At 41.9% G+C, this 20,503-nt stretch overlaps 1 protein-coding gene and 1 long non-coding RNA gene across 2 annotated transcripts; one reads left to right on the plus strand and one right to left on the minus strand.

Moving 5' to 3' along the window:
- Positions 1-6,887: 6,887 nt before the first annotated feature.
- Positions 6,888-7,846, plus strand: LOC149917033 (uncharacterized). The gene is made up of 3 exons (XR_016468547.1): positions 6,888-6,977; positions 7,184-7,359; positions 7,591-7,846. It is a non-coding gene; the product is annotated as an uncharacterized LOC149917033 (long non-coding RNA).
- Positions 7,847-11,615: 3,769 nt separating this feature from the next.
- PLAU (plasminogen activator, urokinase) lies at positions 11,616-19,746 on the minus strand. The gene is made up of 11 exons (XM_031603006.2): positions 19,661-19,746; positions 18,056-18,165; positions 17,144-17,198; positions 16,866-16,970; positions 16,186-16,351; positions 15,699-15,787; positions 15,417-15,606; positions 14,676-14,830; positions 13,920-14,060; positions 13,608-13,756; positions 11,616-12,749 (listed from the first exon to the last, which is right to left on the minus strand). Exons 2-11 carry the CDS (start codon positions 18,113-18,115, stop codon positions 12,555-12,557), a joined length of 1,305 nt encoding a protein of 434 aa, XP_031458866.1. The 5' UTR covers positions 18,116-18,165; positions 19,661-19,746; the 3' UTR covers positions 11,616-12,554.
- Between the last annotated feature and the right edge of the window lie 757 nt (positions 19,747-20,503).

The raw sequence follows: 20,503 nt of genomic DNA on the forward strand, positions 1-20,503 counted from the left end.
GTAACTCAGTGTCTTTATATGAACGTCTGTCTTAATGACCAACATATCATTTTTTGTTAACTACCTCTACTGATGCCAAACAGAGGCTCATTTCCATGCTCATTTCATTTGTGCTGGCATTACCTTTTTTAATTAGCCTCAGTGTCTGAAGACTTGGTCTTCATTTGCTGCTTATTATCTTTATTATTCTTCAAGACATACAAGCAATTATTTCGGTGCAGAGTACCTAAGTGTTGTTCCCCTGGCTTGGTAGTGCTGCTTTTACAGCAGATTCAGTTAGGGCATCAGCTTTATGCTGTGCTGCTGATAATAAAGTTTTTACTTAATAGAATATATATTTCAGTGGTTTTTCACATTTCATTTTAATTAATCAATATAAGTGCTAAAGAAAGTAGTGGTCAGGGCCACTAATACTACTTTCTGTAAGCATTATGCAAGAAAGAAATGCAGGAAACAAATTTGGCTTTAGGAGCATTTGCAGGACTTGCACTGTCAGAGCACATGTGTCTTGGAAGCACAGTTGGTGCTGTGAGCACTGCACCCTGGAGTGCCCACCTGTAGCAGGGGAAAGCTGCACTTGTTTTGGTTACTAGTTGATAGTCCATATGCACGTGTTGGCTGTTTGCTTCTTTCAGGTTTCACTGGACTGCAAGCAGTAATTAGATGTGGAGACATCTGTTGAATTTGCTCTCTGTGTATTCTCAGAGCTTGAATCTTTTAACAGGTATTAATGTTTACTCATGGGACTGCAGCTGATGAGGCAGAGTTGTGCACCTGGTGTGGTTAAGGATGCATTATGAATTCATGTCTGTGGGATAGTGCTGAGCTGCCAGGCAGTGGCCCAGAGTGTGCCTTGCTGCCACATCTGCTGCTTCTGAAACCTCATGAGCAAGGTGCAGAGAAGAGCCAAAGGAAAACTGTGGCAAAAATGGGAAAGTGCATGAGCTGAGATCTGAGTGAGTTGTATGCTCTGAGCAATGAGACCTGAAAGGTCTAAGTGAGGAAAGCCCCAGAGGGGCTCTTCAGAGACAGAGCACTTTCACTAGAGCAGCTCAGTTCACCCTCAGCCTCCCATGAGAGCTGCAACCCAGCCTTGAAACTATGACTCGTAAGTGTTTGAACAAAGTAACCTACATAGGAAGCACATACTTATGTATTTTGTAGTGTCTTGATGGTTTTAAATGAAAGTTGCCTTTGCAAACATTGCTCCTCATTGAAGTATGTCTCTATTTTATGACAATCTGGACTTTATGGTGATAAAGCTGCCAGATTCTGCCTCTAGAAAGTGCATGTAGTGTCAGATTGAGTGGGAGATGCTGGCACTGAGGAGGACAGGGCTGAACATTTGAGATTGATCCTGAATAAAAGTTTTAGCTCTGATGTTTTATTTGATAGGAGAATATAATCTAGACAAACAAGATGTGCAGAGAATTTTTTAATGGATTCAGTGCCATCTATTTTATTTTAATAAAATAATAAAATAGATGTTTGTGCAATGTAATGTGCAACACAAATACCATTTTTTGATTTGATTCCAGCTGAGGGCAGATGTATGCAGAGGAACTGGAAAAAAAGGCATGGTGAGCAAGCTGACCTTAACTCCTTTCCTTGGGAGACCCATAAGTAAAATATATATATTTTTAAACATTAAGTTAATCCACCCCAGGTATCACCAGTGTGTTTGAGTAAATATATTTAGCCACTTGTTTCTGAGAAACTGGTGTCACAGTTTGTTCCCCAACACCCTGCCCTTAAAGCAATTGCTGGTGAATCTGTGCTGCATTATATTCGCCTGAGTTCTGCCTGTCCTGAGCAGTCAAGCAGGTCCTACAGCTCAGTTTGATCCCTCTGCTTTCACAAAGACAGAGCAATAGTCCTGCTGCTATAGTCTTGTTCAATGATGAAATTGCTCTTGAGCTTCAAAATAATGAGTGTTGTTCTGAACTGACACATTTTGTCTCTTACCTCCTATATGTTCTGAGGGAGACTCTGCTGATTGAGGGATCAAATCTATCCAGCAAAGTGAAGTACATTTTCAACCTTTTAATATTTTTTTCTAGCTAAGGAATATTCCAAGCAGCATTCTTAATTATTCAAAACTCTGTAGCCTGTGGAATTTTCAATCTGTGGGGAAACAGTGAAAAAATAAAAACCACATGCTTCACTGGCTCTGTGTACAAGAGGCTGCATTTTAAGCTGCAGCCACTGCACGCACTGTAGCCTGTGTCTGTATCGTTTGGTGTTGACATTTGCATTATGATGAGGGCAATTATTCAAAGCCAAATTACTATTCAGAGTGGGAGTGTGAAACAATGAAAATGAGATTGCTAGAGGGGAAAATATATGCAACAGTTTGCATAGTTAGGGAAGAAAATCAGCTTCATTTACTGAAGCACCGCTTTCCTCTTTAGCAAAGTTTAACCCCTTTTACAACACTTAGAATAGGACTATGACATGGCTGAACTTCATGGCACTGTAGCACCCTTTCTTCCAATGGCTTTTAGAATAAGGAAATCTATTCTATATTTGCGTGATGTACATTTTGTATGTAAGTACAGAATCCTTATCTAGTGAATAGTGAAATGGTACAACTGTTAAACCTATTTTTAGAGCTGGACAAACACAGAAGGAGGGAACAGACCCACAGCTTACTGTAGGTTCTTTGCAGAAGAGGCTGAAACACGTCCAGAGCACAGGAAATGTGTCTCTGGCCCTTGAAATCTCAATAATGAGATTTCCTGACATGATTCAAATATTGCAAGCAACCATTAAAACATTTTTGGCATTGACAGGCAGTCATTTATGTCAGAAATGGATTATAAAATTGTCCTTTCTGATATTCAGTGGATTTGAATAATAAAAAAAAGGCTTGTGGTCATTTTGAAGAAAAGGTATATTTAAAAGCTCAAATATTGAGCAATATACTGTATGATTTATCACAGTTTCCCTTTGAGAAGTGTTTGGTGGTTCTATCAGTAAGGTTAAGCACTGTGGTAACTGTCATGTGGAATCTGAGGATGACTGGGGTTGGAAGTGAACCCAGCAGGAGCCAGGTCTGAGCTGCTGTCACAGCAGGGTGTATTGAGGCCACACCACCTGTATCCAGCCACAGCCCTCGGCAGGACACAGCTTGGGCTCTCCCTAATGTACTCATGGGGAAAAAGGTGTTCCTCCCTAGCCTGATCCTTGTCCCTGTCTTGCTGCCACCTACTGCCCTGCTAGTAGCTGAGCTCTGCTTGTCAGCAGCCATCGCGTGGGTTCTCCAGGCAGACACAGAGGGCAGAGCCCCCTCTGGCAGCACCCTGGGCCAGTTGTTCTTCAACCCCTGGCTGCTTAGTGGGAGACATTTTCTTTGTGCAATAACATCTTGGGTTCACGTGGCATACACTAATAAATCAAATGCAACTTGTTGTGAAAGGTAATTATTTGCTGCTGCCTTTCATTTTATTTGCAAACCAGTACTTTAGAAAAATTCTTCTGTATTGAATTGTCTTCATGTTATCAGTCAGATTTACCCCTTCTGGAAAAAAAAAAAAAATCTATCTTACCTTTGGCATCTGAATCATGGGTTTTTGCAAATGATATCAGTACTAGGAATCATTTTGAGAATAGCTGTGTAGTGGAAATGCTGAGTCATGGCCTGAAGCAGTGATTGAGCACCTGGTGGAAGGCAGGGCCTACCCAGGAGAGCTCAAGTGTGTGCAATGCTCCTGAGTGACCGGAAGGGGTGAGGCCAGGATTTGACCCCCTCCCAGACCTCATGTAAGGGTTGGCAGTGGAGGTAAGGGGATCTCTGTGGATATCTCTGCCTACTGGAGGCCTTCCAGTGATAAGCAGTTTTTCTTCCTTTGTTTCTGTATCCATGATTGCTGCATTTGGGCTTGTTCTCATTTGCTGCAGCCTAGAATTTTGCCCATCTGCTGATACTGCTGTACTTTTCATTATGTTATAGCATTCCAGGTTGAAAATTGTGACAATTCTGGATCTCCCCAATAACTTTTGGCTCATTGCCCAATTCCACAGCTGAGCACAACTGTTTTCACAACGTGATGTGTTGGGTACCTGTGGCAGGGGTGCACTTCTGCCTATAAAGGGATCAGTGGTTTGGTCTCATTTCAGATTGTGGCTGATCTGTCATGAAGTTCAGCAGCAACAGAAAGTGGGTAACTCTTGTGTGCTGTGCTCTGGAGTTGTGTGAGGGCTATGTCGCATAACTCTCACAATTCAGAAGGCCAGTTTCTAACATGAGAGGGATGAAGGAGGTCTCAGGCACTGACTGATGTTTGATATCTGCTGGGTGAGAGGTCATGTTTGGATCTGATCAGAGGAGTGTCTCCCTCTTTAAGCAGTGCTGTGTTCTGCCTGTAGGTCAGGGAGAAAATCTGTGGGGTGCTTCTTAGTGCAATCACAAACTAGGGTTGTTTATCTTTGCCACGTACTTCACATTTTTCTTATAGAAACATATTCAGGAAAATACAGGAAATTTGATAAATTAGAGTCTGAAAAAAAAAAAAAAGTCTCTTGACCTTCCCACAGACTCTTTCCAGTCATTAGCGTTTTAACCGTTTCCTAATTCCCAGGCCCGGAATGATAGCGGTTCCCTGCCGCCTCCGTGACCGCTGGGGCGGCTCAGGCGCGGGCAGCGCGGGGCAGCGCGGGGCGCGGGCGCCACCCGGCGGTCACTGCGGGCGCTGCGCTCGGCGTTGCTTCCCTGCCGGCGCCCCCTGGCTGCTGCCGTGCCGCCCGTCGGCCCTGCCCGCCTCGCCTCTGGCGGTACGGCGTAGCGGGGTTGGGCTCCGCTGGGTTGAAGCGAGAACAAGCGAATAAAGGCTGCAGTCAATGTAAGACAGAAGTGTCTTCAGATGCCAAAAGATTTAATGTGTAAAATGTCCAGCTGCTGTTATTTTAGATGAACTTGAGTTGTTCTGGAAAAAGACTTTAAAATCTACATGTTTACACCCAGTTTATCACAAAATTAGCAATCATTTATTCTTATTGATGATATATATTGTCTGTGATCCCCAGTGAAGTGAAACACCCCAGCCTAGTTCAGTCCCTTCAGCAATCTTCCTTAAGGCTGGGAACTTAAAATATTTCTACCACCTTCAAGTTTGATGATAGACTGAATAGGAATTTCCAGTCTGGGCTTTTCATGGAATCTTCTACAACAAATCGAATACTTGAATGATGTCCCATACAAAAATACCTGCAGAAATAACTTGGCTACATTTGTTTCATCTTCAAGCATGGCAGCTGTCACTGTAAAGCAAGTTGTCCATCCCTATCCTCTCATTGATCACAATGCGTTATGCTATTCTATACAATCTATGATTGTACGTGCTTCCATGTTTACGAAATATCTTTATCCGTTCACACATCAATTCAAGTTGTCTCAACAGGAAGGGTTTCATAGCCAAATCCAACACCAAAAAATGACTACAATTACTTTTTGAGGAAGCACAATTGTAAGAGGACAGCTAAGGCTCTCCAGAAATCAGACAGAAGCCATTACCTAGCTGAGGAGCTGAAAAGGTCATCTTGATGCTTGAATGACGGAGCTTGAACTATTTTGCTGATTTAAGTCTGATAGCTGTTTGTCCTGATGTGCTGTGGTAATTCCAAGTGCGTGCTGCAATCTCTGTGGAACAGCTGCATTCCCAGTGGCTGTAGTGATTCTCAACAGCTGCAGAGATGTTCAGATTTATGTCATTTGGGGATGTTTTGCTTTAACTTTGGCTAACATTTTGTGCCACAGCACGAGAAAATTAAGGAAGAATTAGGAAGTGGTGTTTCTTTACTGCTGCTGAAAGTATTAATATACTGCATATAGAAAATCAGTGCTGTGACCAGCTGAGATGCTTTGGCTGCAGTATTTACTTGTAAATGTTTGTCTGTTTTTCTGGAATTACACCACATCACCAAAGAGGTGTCTGATCTTAAAATTTGTCTGCCTGGGACTGGCAGTGTCTGGTGGCTGCTTGTGATTTTTGAATTCTTTTGATTGCTTCCTTATGATAATACAGTGCTTTGTGAGGTTTACATCACACACAGAGGCCTTTGGCTTGGAACTTGCTGAGGTAATTCATGTTTATGGCGCCACATCATAGCATTACATACAAGACAATTTCCAGCTATTCAGTAGAGAAATGACATTTCCACTATCCAATGGGGGATATTCTTCTGACTCTCTTGCCATTTGCACACGTAATTCATTGAAAACACATTGCAAGTTTGAAATGGAAGCAATTAATTTGATTCTAGTTTTGTCTAGAATATTATCTTAAGTGTCACAGAAACATTTGCTTGGTATCTTTTGTTCTGTTATTAGTCTACCAGTGGGAGACTTCCCTTCAATGGTTAATTCAGAGATCCACATCACTGTACATCACAGGAGCTACATCTTACAGCCACTTTTCAATGAGGCATTTCAATTACTGCTGTGTAATGCTATTTCTAAACTCTGTGGTGTCTGTATTTTCATGGAGTCATCTCAGTCACCAAGCTCTGTTTGTTTCATAATAGAGCATGGAATCTGAGGTGAGATTATTTCCACAATCTCTTCCAAATTCATGGCAGTATCCCAAACCAGTATCAGACTTATCTTTATTTGTATCTGAGTTCTGAAAAACTCAAGTGGAAGAGATTCAACACCACTCAATGCCATTCATTTTAGTGCTTCACTACTCTTACCATTAGAAAAGTTTTCATAATATTGCAGTTTAGTTTCCCTTCCTGAAGTTAGGCTTTCTGAGTCTGATTCTCATAGATAAATACAGAGCAAAAGCTTTTCCCCCTTGAAGATGATCTTCCTTTCTAGTGTTGCTTCTTTAAACAAAACCAATCGTTTTCAATCTTTTCTCCTTATCACATTCTAGACCATGGATCTTATTTGCTATGTTGTCATCAGGAAGAGTGATGCCCATAGCAGGACGCAGCTGAGTGTTATCACAGTCCCTAGGCTTACAGACTGTGTGCAGGTGAATGTGTCAGTGTGTTCATGGTTTTTAACTCAGTGTCACCAATTTAAACCCTCCCTGTGGTTTGCTGTGCCTTCTGGGTTTGCTTTAATATCAGTCGTCTCTCACCTGCATCTGTTTGATTATTCACTGCTGTCTTCATCAACTTTCATCTTGACTGCTTCCAGTAAATCTGGTTTGCTAAGCTCCCACTGAATTCTGTTTAGACAGTGGCATACTTGTGTCCTTCCAACCTTCAAACATCAGTGAGGCCAGAGAGAGGCAACCTAAGTCTGACTGAAATCTTGTGTCGCTGCGCAGGAGTTGGTCATGCTGCTTGTATGACTCAGCCTGTACATTCACACTTGCTTGTGGATGTACATTTCATTTTACTGTTCAAAAGGTATGTCACACTTGCCCTTTAAGTTGCTTATCTTTTCGCTTCTTTAAGTTCCACTGGCCATAAAGTTAAATGCTGCAGTTCTGTTCAAATTGCTCATTTGAATATTGCATGTGAATTTGAATTGAATATTGCACTGAATTTGGAAGGGGGGGGTATGTCAAGTCTGAATCCATTTTTGCTCATTAATGATTATGCATGCTTTCAAGTACATCACATTTCTTTGCCTTGCAGGTGAAGGTACTTAAAACTACATACTACAAGTCTGATGAATGCAGAGATGTTTGATCCTCTTTTCTGTGGAAAGCTCTTTTTGCTCCAAAGCAAGCAGTGTGGTTAAATGTCAAGTATGTGACCAAAGCTTGGTGACAAAGTAGTCCTGCTGCTCTGCATTAGTGCAGGGTGTTCAGTATGGCCAAAATCCTCCCACACGTACAATTTCATATGCAACAAATAGGTGACTTTGTATCATGTTTCATTGAAACTTAGTTTATTTAGAACACGCTTTATTTGTAAGTGGTTTGAGTCACGTTTTAGTTCCTACTTCCATTAAGAAAGCTTCAGCTATATAAGGCAAAGTGATCTGTCCATTCAGAATGCATCACTTCCTTTCAAGAGATGACATGTTTAACCATCTTCCCATCTCTTGGACATGTTACCTATGACTTTATATCTTAACATATTTCTTTTGTGAAAGAAAGTTTTGAAGATAAACAAAGATCTGAGTTCTTACTATTCGTGGTTGAAAGGTTTCTGGGTTTGATCTCTTCTCTTTGGCTAGTGCTCATCCCTGAGCAGTTTCTGAATGCTTATTTCCTATTCTTTCCACTGCCTGCCACATAACTAGAGTCAAAGTATCTCTCTTCTTAAGTAAAAGCAGATTTATGATGTCAGGTTCTGTCCTGCATGTATGTTTGTACACAGATATCCAGTATCTTCCAACAAGGTTCTCTCTAGTATTTCTGTTGCCATTCTGCACTGGTGCTTGCCACTCTTCAGGCACAGCTCTCAAGTCTATTCCTATTGCTCCTCCCAGTGCCATAACTTGGATCATCTGTTCACTCCCTATAAACAGGGAAATAAAGTGTTTCCTGGGGCCTCCGTTGCAGGAAGAGAAGCTTCTGCACAATTTTGCTCTCATCTTCTGTGCTGCTTTTTTCCAGGCTCTGGTAACTAGCCAGCTAAATGATACTGCAGTTGTGGGGCCAAAGTCACATATATGATATTGAAATTACAGAACACGAGGGAAAGTGCAACAAGACAGTAGAACAGCAAGGCTGCAGGTCACAGTGAGTGAGGATCCTCTGAGATGTGACAGCAGTAGGTGCAGAAATAAAAGAAAGAAGCTGCTTACATTCAAAAAGCCTGTAAGATTCTCAGGTAGGCAGGTATCTCTAGATGATATTGACTCGCCTCCACTGCCAACCCTTAAATGAAGTCTGGGGGGAGGTAGAGCCAGGATTCACCCCTTCCATCGGCTCAAGTGCATTGCATGCACCTGAGCTTCCCTGGGTTGGCCCTGCCTTCCTTCCAGGTGCTCAATCACTGGTTCAACTTGTGACTTAGCATTTCTGCTACAGAGGGCATATTAAGTATGGTAGCAGCCAATGCAGAGAAGTTTGTATGTTGTATATTTAAGTCTTTCATTTTTCCAGGGGAAGTTTAACATATGCTAAAGAACAAATATGATTGCGCACCAGCAGCCATCAGTCAGAGCCTTAAAACCTGATGCTTGTATCTGGGAGTGTACTACCCAGGAAAAAAAAGTCATCTATGTTTCCTCTGCTCCTAAGGTTCTCCCTGTATTCATGCTTTCTCTAGAGCTTCCTAAATTCCAGAATGAAAAAGACGTTAGTGCAATTCTTATTCATAATGATGGGAGCAATTTGAAATTTGTATTTTATTGACCTGGCTTTATTAATACAAAATCTTGCAGACATCAATGAGAAATACACACTTGGTTATGATGATAATTATATACAGTATCTCTGTTGCAAGTTTTTTGACAGTACTTTAAAGTGCTTAAATGAAGTACTGAAGTGAGAAATCATTACCATCCCAAAGGATATGACTAAAATGTAGATTTTTGAGTAAAACTGTTCCTGTTACTTGATTAGCTGCTCTGTTAGCTGGTTTTCTAGACAGTAGCTATTGAGCACCTTCCTCCTTTTTGTGGACAGTCTCTAAACTCTGGGTTGTTCAGGAGATCTCCAACCAATTCTCCAACCAATGCAATTTTAACTCTCTGCACAAACTTTAACTGGCGGTCCACAAACAGTGTGTGTTCACCAAACAACTCTACCATGAACACTGGTGACATCTACTAAGAAAATTGTTTGCAGATCCCAACCACAGATTGTACTACTGAAGAGTTCACAGTCCAGTATTGTTGCTTGCCATTTTGTGTTTTAAGTGGTGATTGCTGTCTTTGCTATGGTGCTGGCAAATTACTTGCAAGACTCTCCACCAGGGAAATCATACCAGGACAGATCTGTGGGAGAAAGGAAATACTGGCCCACATGTTTTATAGATAGGAAACTGAAGTATAAAGACGTTGTGACCTAACAATAGCAGAGCTGGCAGTAGTCCAGATGTCACATGCCTAAAGCTTGACTCTAAAGGACAAGATTTCATTAAGATTCCTATTCCCATATTCCATCTCAAATATGCCAAGTTCATGTTGCTTATTTTAGTTTGGGTACAAGATGTAGTACACATCTCAGAAATAAATAACTACCGGAGTCTTGCTGGCCTGCTGTGTCATTGTTTTAGGATGGATAGGATTAATAATTTAAGAAATTATCTTGCTGATGAGCCTGCTAATTTGTTCTATGATGACCATTTCAACATGGGACATCATTTTTTTACATTCTTAAAAGCTTGGCAGGACATCATGTTGCTACATGCAAGCCTTTTGCTTTAACATTTAAAACCATCACATGTGTCATATACATGTATATATAATGCTGTGATACAGACTCTTACCTGTTGTAATGGAAATGCTAACTGAGGTCTTGAAGCAGTGATTGAGCACCTGGTGGAAGGCAGGGCCAGCCCAGGGGAGCTCAGGTGCATGCAGTGTCCTTGAGTGACTGGAAGGGGTGGAGTCAAGACATATGCCTTACAGACCTCATGTAGGGTTGGCAGTGGAGGCAAGGGAGTCTTGCTGGAGATCCCTGCCTAACAGAGGCCTTCCAAGGGCAAGCAGACCTTTTTCCTTTGTTTCTGTGTCTACAGCTGCTGCATTTAGGCATATCCTCACTGTAATATCCTCACTGTAGCCTAGGACTTTGCTACCCTGCTGTCATTGCTGTGCTTTCCATCCCATTATAGTGTTACACCCGTAAGTTTGCTATAAATGCTGCTTGTAGCAGTGCCATCAGTGTATCCGTTTCTCTTAACTACTTTCAAAGAAGTAGAATCACAGCAAAGCATTCTCTTTCAGATGTTGAAGTGATGCTAGAATTGAACTAGGTTCCCCTCAAAAGGGAAGCCCTTGTTCATATTTTTCAGCCTTTGATGTTTGCCCAAACAACAGAACATATCTTCAAGAAGGATTTACTTGTGTTAATAATTGTGATATTTTGTCCAGAATTGGCAATGCAGTTGGCTTTAAGTATTGGGTTGTTCTTAATACTCTGTTATGAATTCTTTTCTGGCTGAACTTCTTTCTTGGGGGGGAGGAGGGAAAATGAAGTGTAAGTGAAGCTTTTGCTTCACATGCAGTTTATATTAATGAAAATGTTACTTAAAAGTACTTAATATCAACACTAATTGTATTTCCTTTCTAAATATCCTATTTGTGACAAACTACTGAGGAAAGCTAAAACTGTCACTTTTCTTTCATCACCTATGATATGATATTGTTGCATTGGGTTGGTGAAGGGAGCATACTATGCTCTTACACTTTGTTAAAGATAGGGAATGCACTTTTGAAACCATATTCCTGATTGCCCACCTCCCTCCACCAAGTGGCTGGGAACTCAGTGTGAAAAATCACAGGGCATGCTAACTGTATTTCTTTAAGGTGAAACCAAAACAGCACAGTTTGCTTTAGAAATTCAAACCAGATGTGCTGCAGTTACTTGGAAGCATCTAGTCTATGCAGAACCCTGCAGCATATATTGTACAGATCTGTGTACAGTGATTGACATTAGAACTTCAAAACTTAGTCTTCCCTTTACAAAAGAGGAACAGATAGGTAAGAATAATTGTTTTATTGATAGTTTTACATATATAATACAAATAATAAGTTAAACATAGTAAAAATTAAATAAAATGAGGTTCCAGCCCTCATGCAAATAATTCCATCTATAAAAAAAAAGTTTAAAAATAAAATCAGTAGAAGTCTTGAGGGGGGAAAAAAAGTTATTTCCATATCATATCAGTTAGATGAATGGAAATAAAGTTCTGACTCTTGTTCTGACTTTCAACATCTGTAGCACTCAGTGCATGTTGAATCCGTAGCTCTTCTCTTGGTTGCATAGGTAATGGAGAAAAGTGGTACCATCAGACTTCTAAGGGAACCCAGGCTCCTTTGGATGGGACCTGGAAGTGCAGTCACATTAATAGTTTTCCCTCTTTAGCACAGTTTTTTGGTGGAATACCTCAAGAGTTTTTAATGCTAACACAGCTGCAGTTGCCATTGCTAAGATTTTAGTATTTTGGGGGTCTACAGGAATGAGTCCTGTATACCAAGTGCTGCTTCAGTCAGAGTGGACTTCAGTCCTTCTTCACACATTGATGATAATCAATGCTGATGCAGTTTCTTGCACATTCTGAGGCAAAGTCTGTTCACATTCCCAGTACTGGCCTTCATAGGTTAGGTTTCTATCAATTCACGTTGTTTGGAGTGATGGGGAAAGATGTTAGATGCCACATACAAAATGCACAAGTTAAGTAACTTAGTTTCACCAATACTTCCAGAACAAATGCCAGTTTGTAAATTAAGTGGACAGTTAACTTGATATGTACAGTATTGCTCGTGGGAATACTCATTTAAATGTTAAATATTTTAGATTCCCATTGAGTGGTTTTCAGTAACTAAGAGTAGTGAGATAGTATCAACTTCTGCATCAGAAACACTGTAGTGGTAAACTACATGATCAGTTAAAAGCAAGAACTCTGATATTCAGGGCTTTGGTGTCCTGGCATCACCACAGTCTCACTGTTATTCAAGTCCAGTAGTACACAGGTGGTCACTTTGGTTCAGGGAAAGAGCGACTTTTGGTAACCACTGCATTCATATTAGAGTCAATCCAGTTAAGGTAGCGAGTAACTCTGGTGTAAACACCGGGCTTGTTTTTCTTTGCACAGCCGTCTCCCCAGCTGACAATCCCATAAAGTGTCATCCTGCCATTGTGCTCACAGACCATGGGGCCACCAGAATCTCCCTGACAATGGAAAAAGAACATATTAGGATGTTTTCTGTAGATGCAACTTCGATAACAGGGAGCCTGTAATTACTGTTTTTCTGAATTAAAGCAAACAGTAGATACATGCAAGCTAAAGCTATGATTTTTGAGAATACTGCATAAACAAAAGAGAATACTCAGCATCTGTTGCAACTACAGCATACAGCACAGTCCATAAGGTCAAGAGTTCTCTAGTCCCCCTAGCTTGCCCAGATTGGACAGTTACTTTGGAGATGACACCCAATGCTCAAAATCACAGCTGTTAGGCTAGTTGTACAGGGTCAAAGCAAACATGCTCTATTCTGCATCACATAATTAATTGTTTCCCTGCCCACAAGATACTTGTATACTTAAGGGTAACTACTGGTTGTTTTTTTTTTAATGGCATATTGGCCAGACTGCTCAGTGAAGGTGCAGGGAAGCAAATCCATTTTTGAGAAATTTGCATAAGGGCTCAGTGACTTCCTGTTATCATCTTTTAACCCTCTGCTGAGATGTAGTTAAGATTAAGCAAGTGTAGCTGAGGCTGGCATAGTTACTGTATTCCTCTGATGTGTTTACCTGCCAGCCACTGCCAGGACAAATTGTAACATCTCCAGGAGCAGCAGTGATTAAAGCGTTGCTGCTCCTTGAAAGGCAGACCTGGAGAGGTTAACACCAAACTCTTTACCTTTCCCTGTCTTCAGCCACCCTAAGAGTCAACTCTAGTAGCTACAGTGAATTCCCTCTACTGAAATACTCTCCTGAGTAGTGGAATTACAAGATGCTGCTATGCTACAGTTGATCCATTCAATATACTTGTTAAAATAATGTAGAGGAACAACATTAAAAAATTACCTTGCATGCATCTGTTTCCCATGCTGGGTCTCCAGCGCAGACCATGTTGTCAGTAACTCTGATGCTATCATAGTATTTATTTTTGCAAGTGTCCTGTGATATTAAGTTTACAGTGGCTGACATTAGTCTTTGAGCATAGTAAATATCGTCTAGGAAAAGAAAGGAAAAAAGAATGTCATTTTTGGGAGTTAGATATGAGGCACATAGAGTAGTAGCAGTGAGTCTTTGGGACTTTTGAAGATCATGATATAAAAAAAAGCCAACCAGTTTCCACAGTTTAAGTAACAGTTCAGAAAGAAGTCATTCACTTACAAAAATTCTGTTTTCCATAGCCAGCTATTTCACACCGGGTATTGTCGTATAGCTCAAGGTTCTTCTCTGGCAAGCAGACTGTTCTGACATAGTTGGATTCTACTGCACACTGTCCAGAAGCTGTTCTTATTCTTATCAAAGCTAACAACAACAAAAAAGAGATTAACTTAAATTTGTAAAGCAAGTTCCCTTCAAGTTCTCTGAAAATTGGAGTATCCAGTACAGTTAATGGGAATATTTACATTTTGTTCTTGTTATATTTGGTTCTTCTCATTGCTTTTGGAATTATGAGAATCATTATTTGGTGACAATGAATTTTGCAGCATTGAGTGACAATTCAGAAGATCATAGGCAAGGGTTCAGTGTCAAGTTCAAGTGCTGCAAGTCTGTTCTGTGTAAATTACAGAAACCTAACTGAATTCATTAGTTTAGGGAGAGGTTTGTAAAAGGGGGAGAGACTTTGGGAAGTATGACCTATTTCAGAAAAACCTTTAGCCCATGTGCTAGCTGATTCAGCATTCCCTTGCTACATAATGTAACTTACTATGCATGCACTGTGTCTCAGTCTATGGTATTTTGGTAGGCTTTGCATGGAGTTTTGCATCCGTGATGTGCCACAAGCCAGACAGACAAACATGCTCACCACAGACCTAGTTCTCTGCTCTAGTTGTTCTTCTTTTACTTGACATACCTCATAACTACACAGTTTTCAGCTATCCTCATTGTTTTAAAGGCTCATATTAAGATGGTGCTTACCAATATCATTGTCGTTGCCTCCTGTGTAGTCTGTAAAGTCAGGATGAGAGATTATTTCATCCACCATGAACACCTGTTCATGTTCATCGGTAGCATTCAATACGGACTTTCCAAGGAAGACTTTGTAGGCTGACTTGTTTGGTTGCTTTTTTGTCCTGTTAAAGTACAGAGATTTATGAAGGCTACTATTTTTGAGAGTAAGGTTAACAACTTAAAATCGAGTCCCTGTTTGGTTTCTTGTTTACTTAAAAGCAGACAAGAAAAAGCAACAAGAATGTTGATAGACTATGCTACAGGAAGGTCTGCTGATTCACCACTTGTAGTGAACAAGCTAGATGTTGGGGCACTGTGAGAGGCACACCTGGCTAGCTGTTACTCATGTCTGGCATCAGCAATGAGACTCCCTTGCAGAATGCAAGGAGGATCAGCTTTCTACAGGAAAAAAATATGTACTGACAATTTTTAGGTTTTAGAAATAGATAAGTTGAAGTGAAATCCTGGCACCAATTTAAGCTAGAATTGTTACAGCTGCATAATCCATCCAGGTGTTTGTATTTTGCTAGACATGGACTTCCAAAGGCCTAAGGTTCATGGCTGCTCCTCTTGTTCTGCTTAAGAGAGAGTCTCATAACTATGGCAGATTTGAAGGTTTGCTCATTCAGCAATGAAGGGAATATAAGGAAATCTGTTGAAGGAAGATGCAGATAGGAAGGATGCAGTAATTCAGAACTTTACACTTACAGATCATAGAAACAATGTGCTGCTGTAAGCACCCAGCAAGGGTCGATGAGGCTGCCACCGCACAGAAATTGGTCAGTGCCCATCATGTTCTGGAAGATGCCAGCAATCCAAGGTTGAGTCTCAACCTCAGCCTGGCTTCCACCAACAATCTTGAAGTACTTGCTGAAGCTTCTTTGGCCACATGTACTCCCTATGAAAGAAAGTTTTGTTCAGATGTTCACATGACTGGCAAGCATCAACTTTGTGCTAGAAATCCATTGGCTTGAAACCAGTGTTACTTACCACACTTCTCTATGGTGCTGCAGGGTGTTTCTTGAATGGAGTATCCTCTCTTGGTGTAGCACCAAGGCCTGCTCCTTCCATTTGGGTTTCTGGAAGATAAAGGAAGTGTTCTTCTTATAAACCCAGGTTTTTTTTGTTTTGTTTTGTTTTTTAAAGTATCTTAGAATTCTAACTGTCCTGGAAAAGCCAAAAGGTGTTTTCTTGTAAGAAATGCTGGAGAAAATAATTAATTATTTGAACACGGAACTGGCGGCTTGTTTTGTCATAGATGAAACTTCCCCTTAGAGTTATTGATGTGATATGATGGCTTTGCAAAATTCCCAGCAGCTTCAGTAAGCAGTAAGAACTCTAGGCACTTCAGAGAGTCCCATTCCAAATGTTTTAAATTCAAACTGATCCCTGAAATATTCTGCTACTCCTTTAAACACATCATCACTCAAAGCTCGTCTGGGAATGTCATCACAGGAAGAATGATGCATCATCTTACCTGCAGTAGTTATGTTTGCCCAGTCCAAGCTGCAGAGCATTCTTCAAATCAACATGGTAATCACCCCTCCTGATTACTGAAGGAAGGTCCCAATACAGACAACCTGGATCTGCTGCCATTCCTCTGTAGCTCTCCCCATTCCCGCTGTAGCACATGCTGTCAGTGTCTGAGAAAACAAATACTCGTAAGCAGCATGTTCTGTTTATAATTGTTCTGAGACAGAAGTAATCTGTATGGATCATTTTAGTGATAAAGCATGCATTACACAAGAGAAAAGATGATACAAAATCTGGATTGATTATATATTCTTACTGAATTTGTTCTCTGAATTTTATGCATGAAATAACTTATGCTTTATTCCATGTTGCTTTTTTTTTTTAGCAATTTCAGTTGTACTTCACAATATAATTTATTTTGCTTCTGGACGCTCCTAAACAAGTTCATTTTACAAACTACAACATTCATGAGGAATGAAAGAATGCTTTCAGGAGGAGGCAGGGACAAGAAAATTAGTGATTCCAATATTTGTCTGTTTCTCCTCACCTTAATTATTATTTTAAAAACTGCTGGAGGATATTAAGTAAAGTTTATAGGTAGCACTTTCACTTGAGAATCCTTATTCATGATTTGCTTACTTTTCCACTTCATTTAGTTAGTATTAAGGAAGATGGATACTCTACCTATTTCACAGTGAAGCCCACCATATCCTTCTGGGCACAGGCAGCGCTTTATTTGGCTGAAGAACTGATAGGTAATGCAGGTTCCACCATTCAGACAGTGGCATTCTGCAAATGAAAGATATCAGTAATAAGAGGTAAAACACTTGAGTGGTCGAGTGAAATGCAGTTGCAAACTAAGTTTTAGCTGCATATAGTTGAAAGCCTTCTCTCTTTGATAAAGATGTAATTGCAGGCTAACAAGCTCTTTTTAGGTTCAAGTAGAACAAACAGGTACTTACCTCTATGTTGGGATCTGTGTTTATGTGATAATTTGTAGTACTGCCTGATGTAAACCTAAACAGACAAAAATGAAAGAAATTATTGAGGGAGACAGTTCGTTTGACATGTTTCTATTACCTGTTACAGGACTGTGCTGTTTTCTACTGCATGCCTTCTCTAACAGTTTAAAGTTTTTGTGCGTTAGTTACTAGCTGAACTTGCTCTATTGAGTCTACATATGATCACATATGATCTACATATGATTGAAGTGGAACTCTGAACAAAGATGAACACATCACACCAGAAAACCCTCTGAAGAACTCTACCAACCTGGTCCCACTGCACCTGGTCAACATAGCAGTCATTTCTGCTGTGAGGATCTGGGAAGTTCCCAGAGGTGAAAAGAAGACAACTTTTCCCTCCCCACCTCTCAGGTACTGAGCAGTGCAGCAAAGATGGAACATGCTCCAGCTCCTGTCACTGGTGACCTTGGTGCTTCATGTTTGTGCATGATAGTCAAAATATTCAAAATCAGGTCTGTCTCCTTTTTCAGCTTTGTATTCAAGTAGGTCAAGACAAATTTATTGGAGGCCCAATATTCTCCTACATAAAACACCACTGAGTTCTTGGTACTTTGTGTCCAGGTCTGAGTTGTTTTATAAAAAGATAAATGCTAGATTTCTTGGTTACTGCACGATGCCCTCACTATTTTAACTCTAGAAGACATCTCAACGTGGAACAGAGTCGGAGAAAAAGCAAAGTGTTCAAATATGCATTTTCTGGAGGTATATGTGCAGCAGATGTAAATGCAAAGGCAGTAGAAAGAACAGTTCGAGTCAGAAACTCAGCACCCTGTCCAAAGCAGAAGTATAATTTTAAAAAAACGGAAGTGGATCCAAGTAAAAACCCCCCTCACTTATTTCAAAACTTACAGAATCTAGTCCTGTGACAAGCGTGCCGAGAGTTATTGTGAGGAAGATGAGTAACTTCATGTTGATAGTTAAGTTCTCACTTTGTTCCTCGACTTAGTTTTCTTTTGATTCTGAAAATAAAAGAGGAATTCAGTGACATGTTGTATCTTGCAGCATCAGCTTTCTTGCTGCTGTTATCTTACCTGGTTTGAGTAACAATACAGTGGGCAGAAGAATTAAGAACTGACTTAACTGTGGAATGTCTGCATATTATTTCCATAAATTAGCTTAGAGCTTATGATTTTATCATTTGAAGCTTTTTTTGTGCATTTAGAAACAGCCAGATTTTGTAGAGTTCACGTGAAGCAGAGACAGGGAGGCTGGAGAAATCCATACTCTGGGTTGTGGACTGCTCTGCCATGTAGACTAGCAGTCAGAAAGCAGCAGATCTATTTAGCTACAGTCCAGCTCTTTGTGCTTGTTTAACTGATTATTACTGCCTTGCAGCAAGACTTCTAAACGGTCTGAACATGCACATTGAAGCGTGGGAAGGAACACTCAGCTTTCAGTGCCTCCCAAGCTGCCGGCTGGCTCTTGCTGCTGCTGCGAGCTTGCGTAAGCCCAGGCACCTCGCTGAGCGCCGCAAAGTCCTGAAAGTCTGGTCCTGCGGTTGCTGCATGTATGGTATTAGAGAGGCTTAAACCTCTTCTGTCCTGGTTTCGTGCGTGCAGCTGCCTGCTGCAGCCAAGCATACAAAGCTACCAGCCCAAGAGTGTTATAAATCGGTCTGCAAAAAGGGTAAGGGGAAAGAGCTACCAAATACTAATTTGCTTGAAAAACCAACAAATATAAAATTTGCAGTACAAGTCATGGGAATAAATACTGGTTCATTATTATTATTATGTTTGAAAGAGAAAAGCATCTTCAGTTCTAAGAAAAAAATATGAGAAAATGTAAAAGAAGCCCTAGGACCTGGGTTTGTGTGACACTAGTGAGCAATGCAGAGCAGGTGCTGAAGTGCTGCTCTGTGCTTTTGGAGGTTTTGACATCAGCCCAATTTTAGATCGGTCTTACAAACCGAATGCCCACAGACAATGGGAATGCATCTCATAGGTTTAACGACAAAGAGACTTGGTGACCAGACTCTAAGACCATAATGTGGTGCAGACCCAGGTATGCGAGAGGATCGGTGGGTTTATTTCGAGAAAACGCAGACGTGGCCCAAAGCAAACTACTGATGCAGAGGCAGCCCTTGCTCAGAGGCAGGCTTCATAATGCAGGGAAGCAGAGCGTGCCCTGCTGCTCAGACATGCTTCTCAGGTGCAGATGGGGCTGCAGCAGATGTACGTTCTCTCGAGCATTATTCAGTTAAAGCAGCGATTTTTAACTCCTCTGGTAAGCATGCAAGTAATTTGCTATCCGTTACCGTGATTACATTCTCAGGCCCACCCCACAGCATCCAGCAGCAGCACTGCCGATTTCTGTTCCAACCCCGCTGCCAGACGGCAGCGCGCAGAGCAGAGCTCTCCCGTTACCGACGCGGCACGCAATCTGTACTTTCACGCTTTGATTTCAAGAGCGATCGCTAAAGCCTGCCGCAACGCCGTCCGCGGACGCAGCACTTACCGACAGGAGCGGCTGAGCCAGGCACGGTGCAGCTGCAGCGGCGGTGCGGGACGGGCGCTATAAAGGCCCGGCCGGGGCGGTTCCTCAGCCGCTGCCCGCCCGCCCCGAGGCGTTCCGCAGCGCCGCCCCCGGGCAGCGCCCCGACGCCGCCTCCGGCCGGGCCGCCCCCCGGGGCTGCGGGCGCCTCGCCGTTGCCCCTGTGTGTGGCGGGGCCGGCGGTGTCACTCGGGGAACTGGGGGCAGCTGCGGGTTTCGGGGCGGAGGAGCGCGAGCAGCCTGAAGGGGGCGCGGGGCTCCTCCTCGCCTCCGTGGGGCGGCCGGCGATGTGCGATTAAGCGTGTTGAAGCAAAAGAGAAACGTGAGAGGCAGCTATGAAAAGAATGGCTTGTGTTGAAGCGTGCTTAGAGGCGCAAACAAGCGTGGCGAATTTAAATTTCAGATTTGTGGCGCCGACCGTGAAGAATGAAGCCCAAATGCCTTCGTGGTTAAGAGGATTAACTCCACTCAGGTGTGGGTGAGGGCAAAACACACCTGTGCTGAAGCTCTGGGCCTGAGGGGCTCCTCCGGCCCATCTCCCTTGCTCGGTGAGCACTGAGCTGCAGCGCCAATAGCCTGAGGTGCTGCGCTTCCCCCAGAGGTGCCGTGCCTTTGCCGTGATAGTTTCTGCTTTCCAATGAGGTATTTGAAGTGCGGCCATTTCATGAATGGGGATGGCGACATCCTGTCTCGTACTGCAGGCCCTGGAAAACAGAGAGTCTCCTCTACTCCCAGTCAAATGTGATTTCTCACACTGGGCTGTGACACTGCAGCAGTGCAGTGAATAACAAAACCCACGCGTGGATT

Source organism: Phasianus colchicus, chromosome 8, assembly GCF_987193195.1.
Source record: "Phasianus colchicus chromosome 8, bPhaCol1.hap1.1, whole genome shotgun sequence".
Taxonomy (NCBI): Eukaryota; Metazoa; Chordata; class Aves; order Galliformes; family Phasianidae; genus Phasianus; species Phasianus colchicus.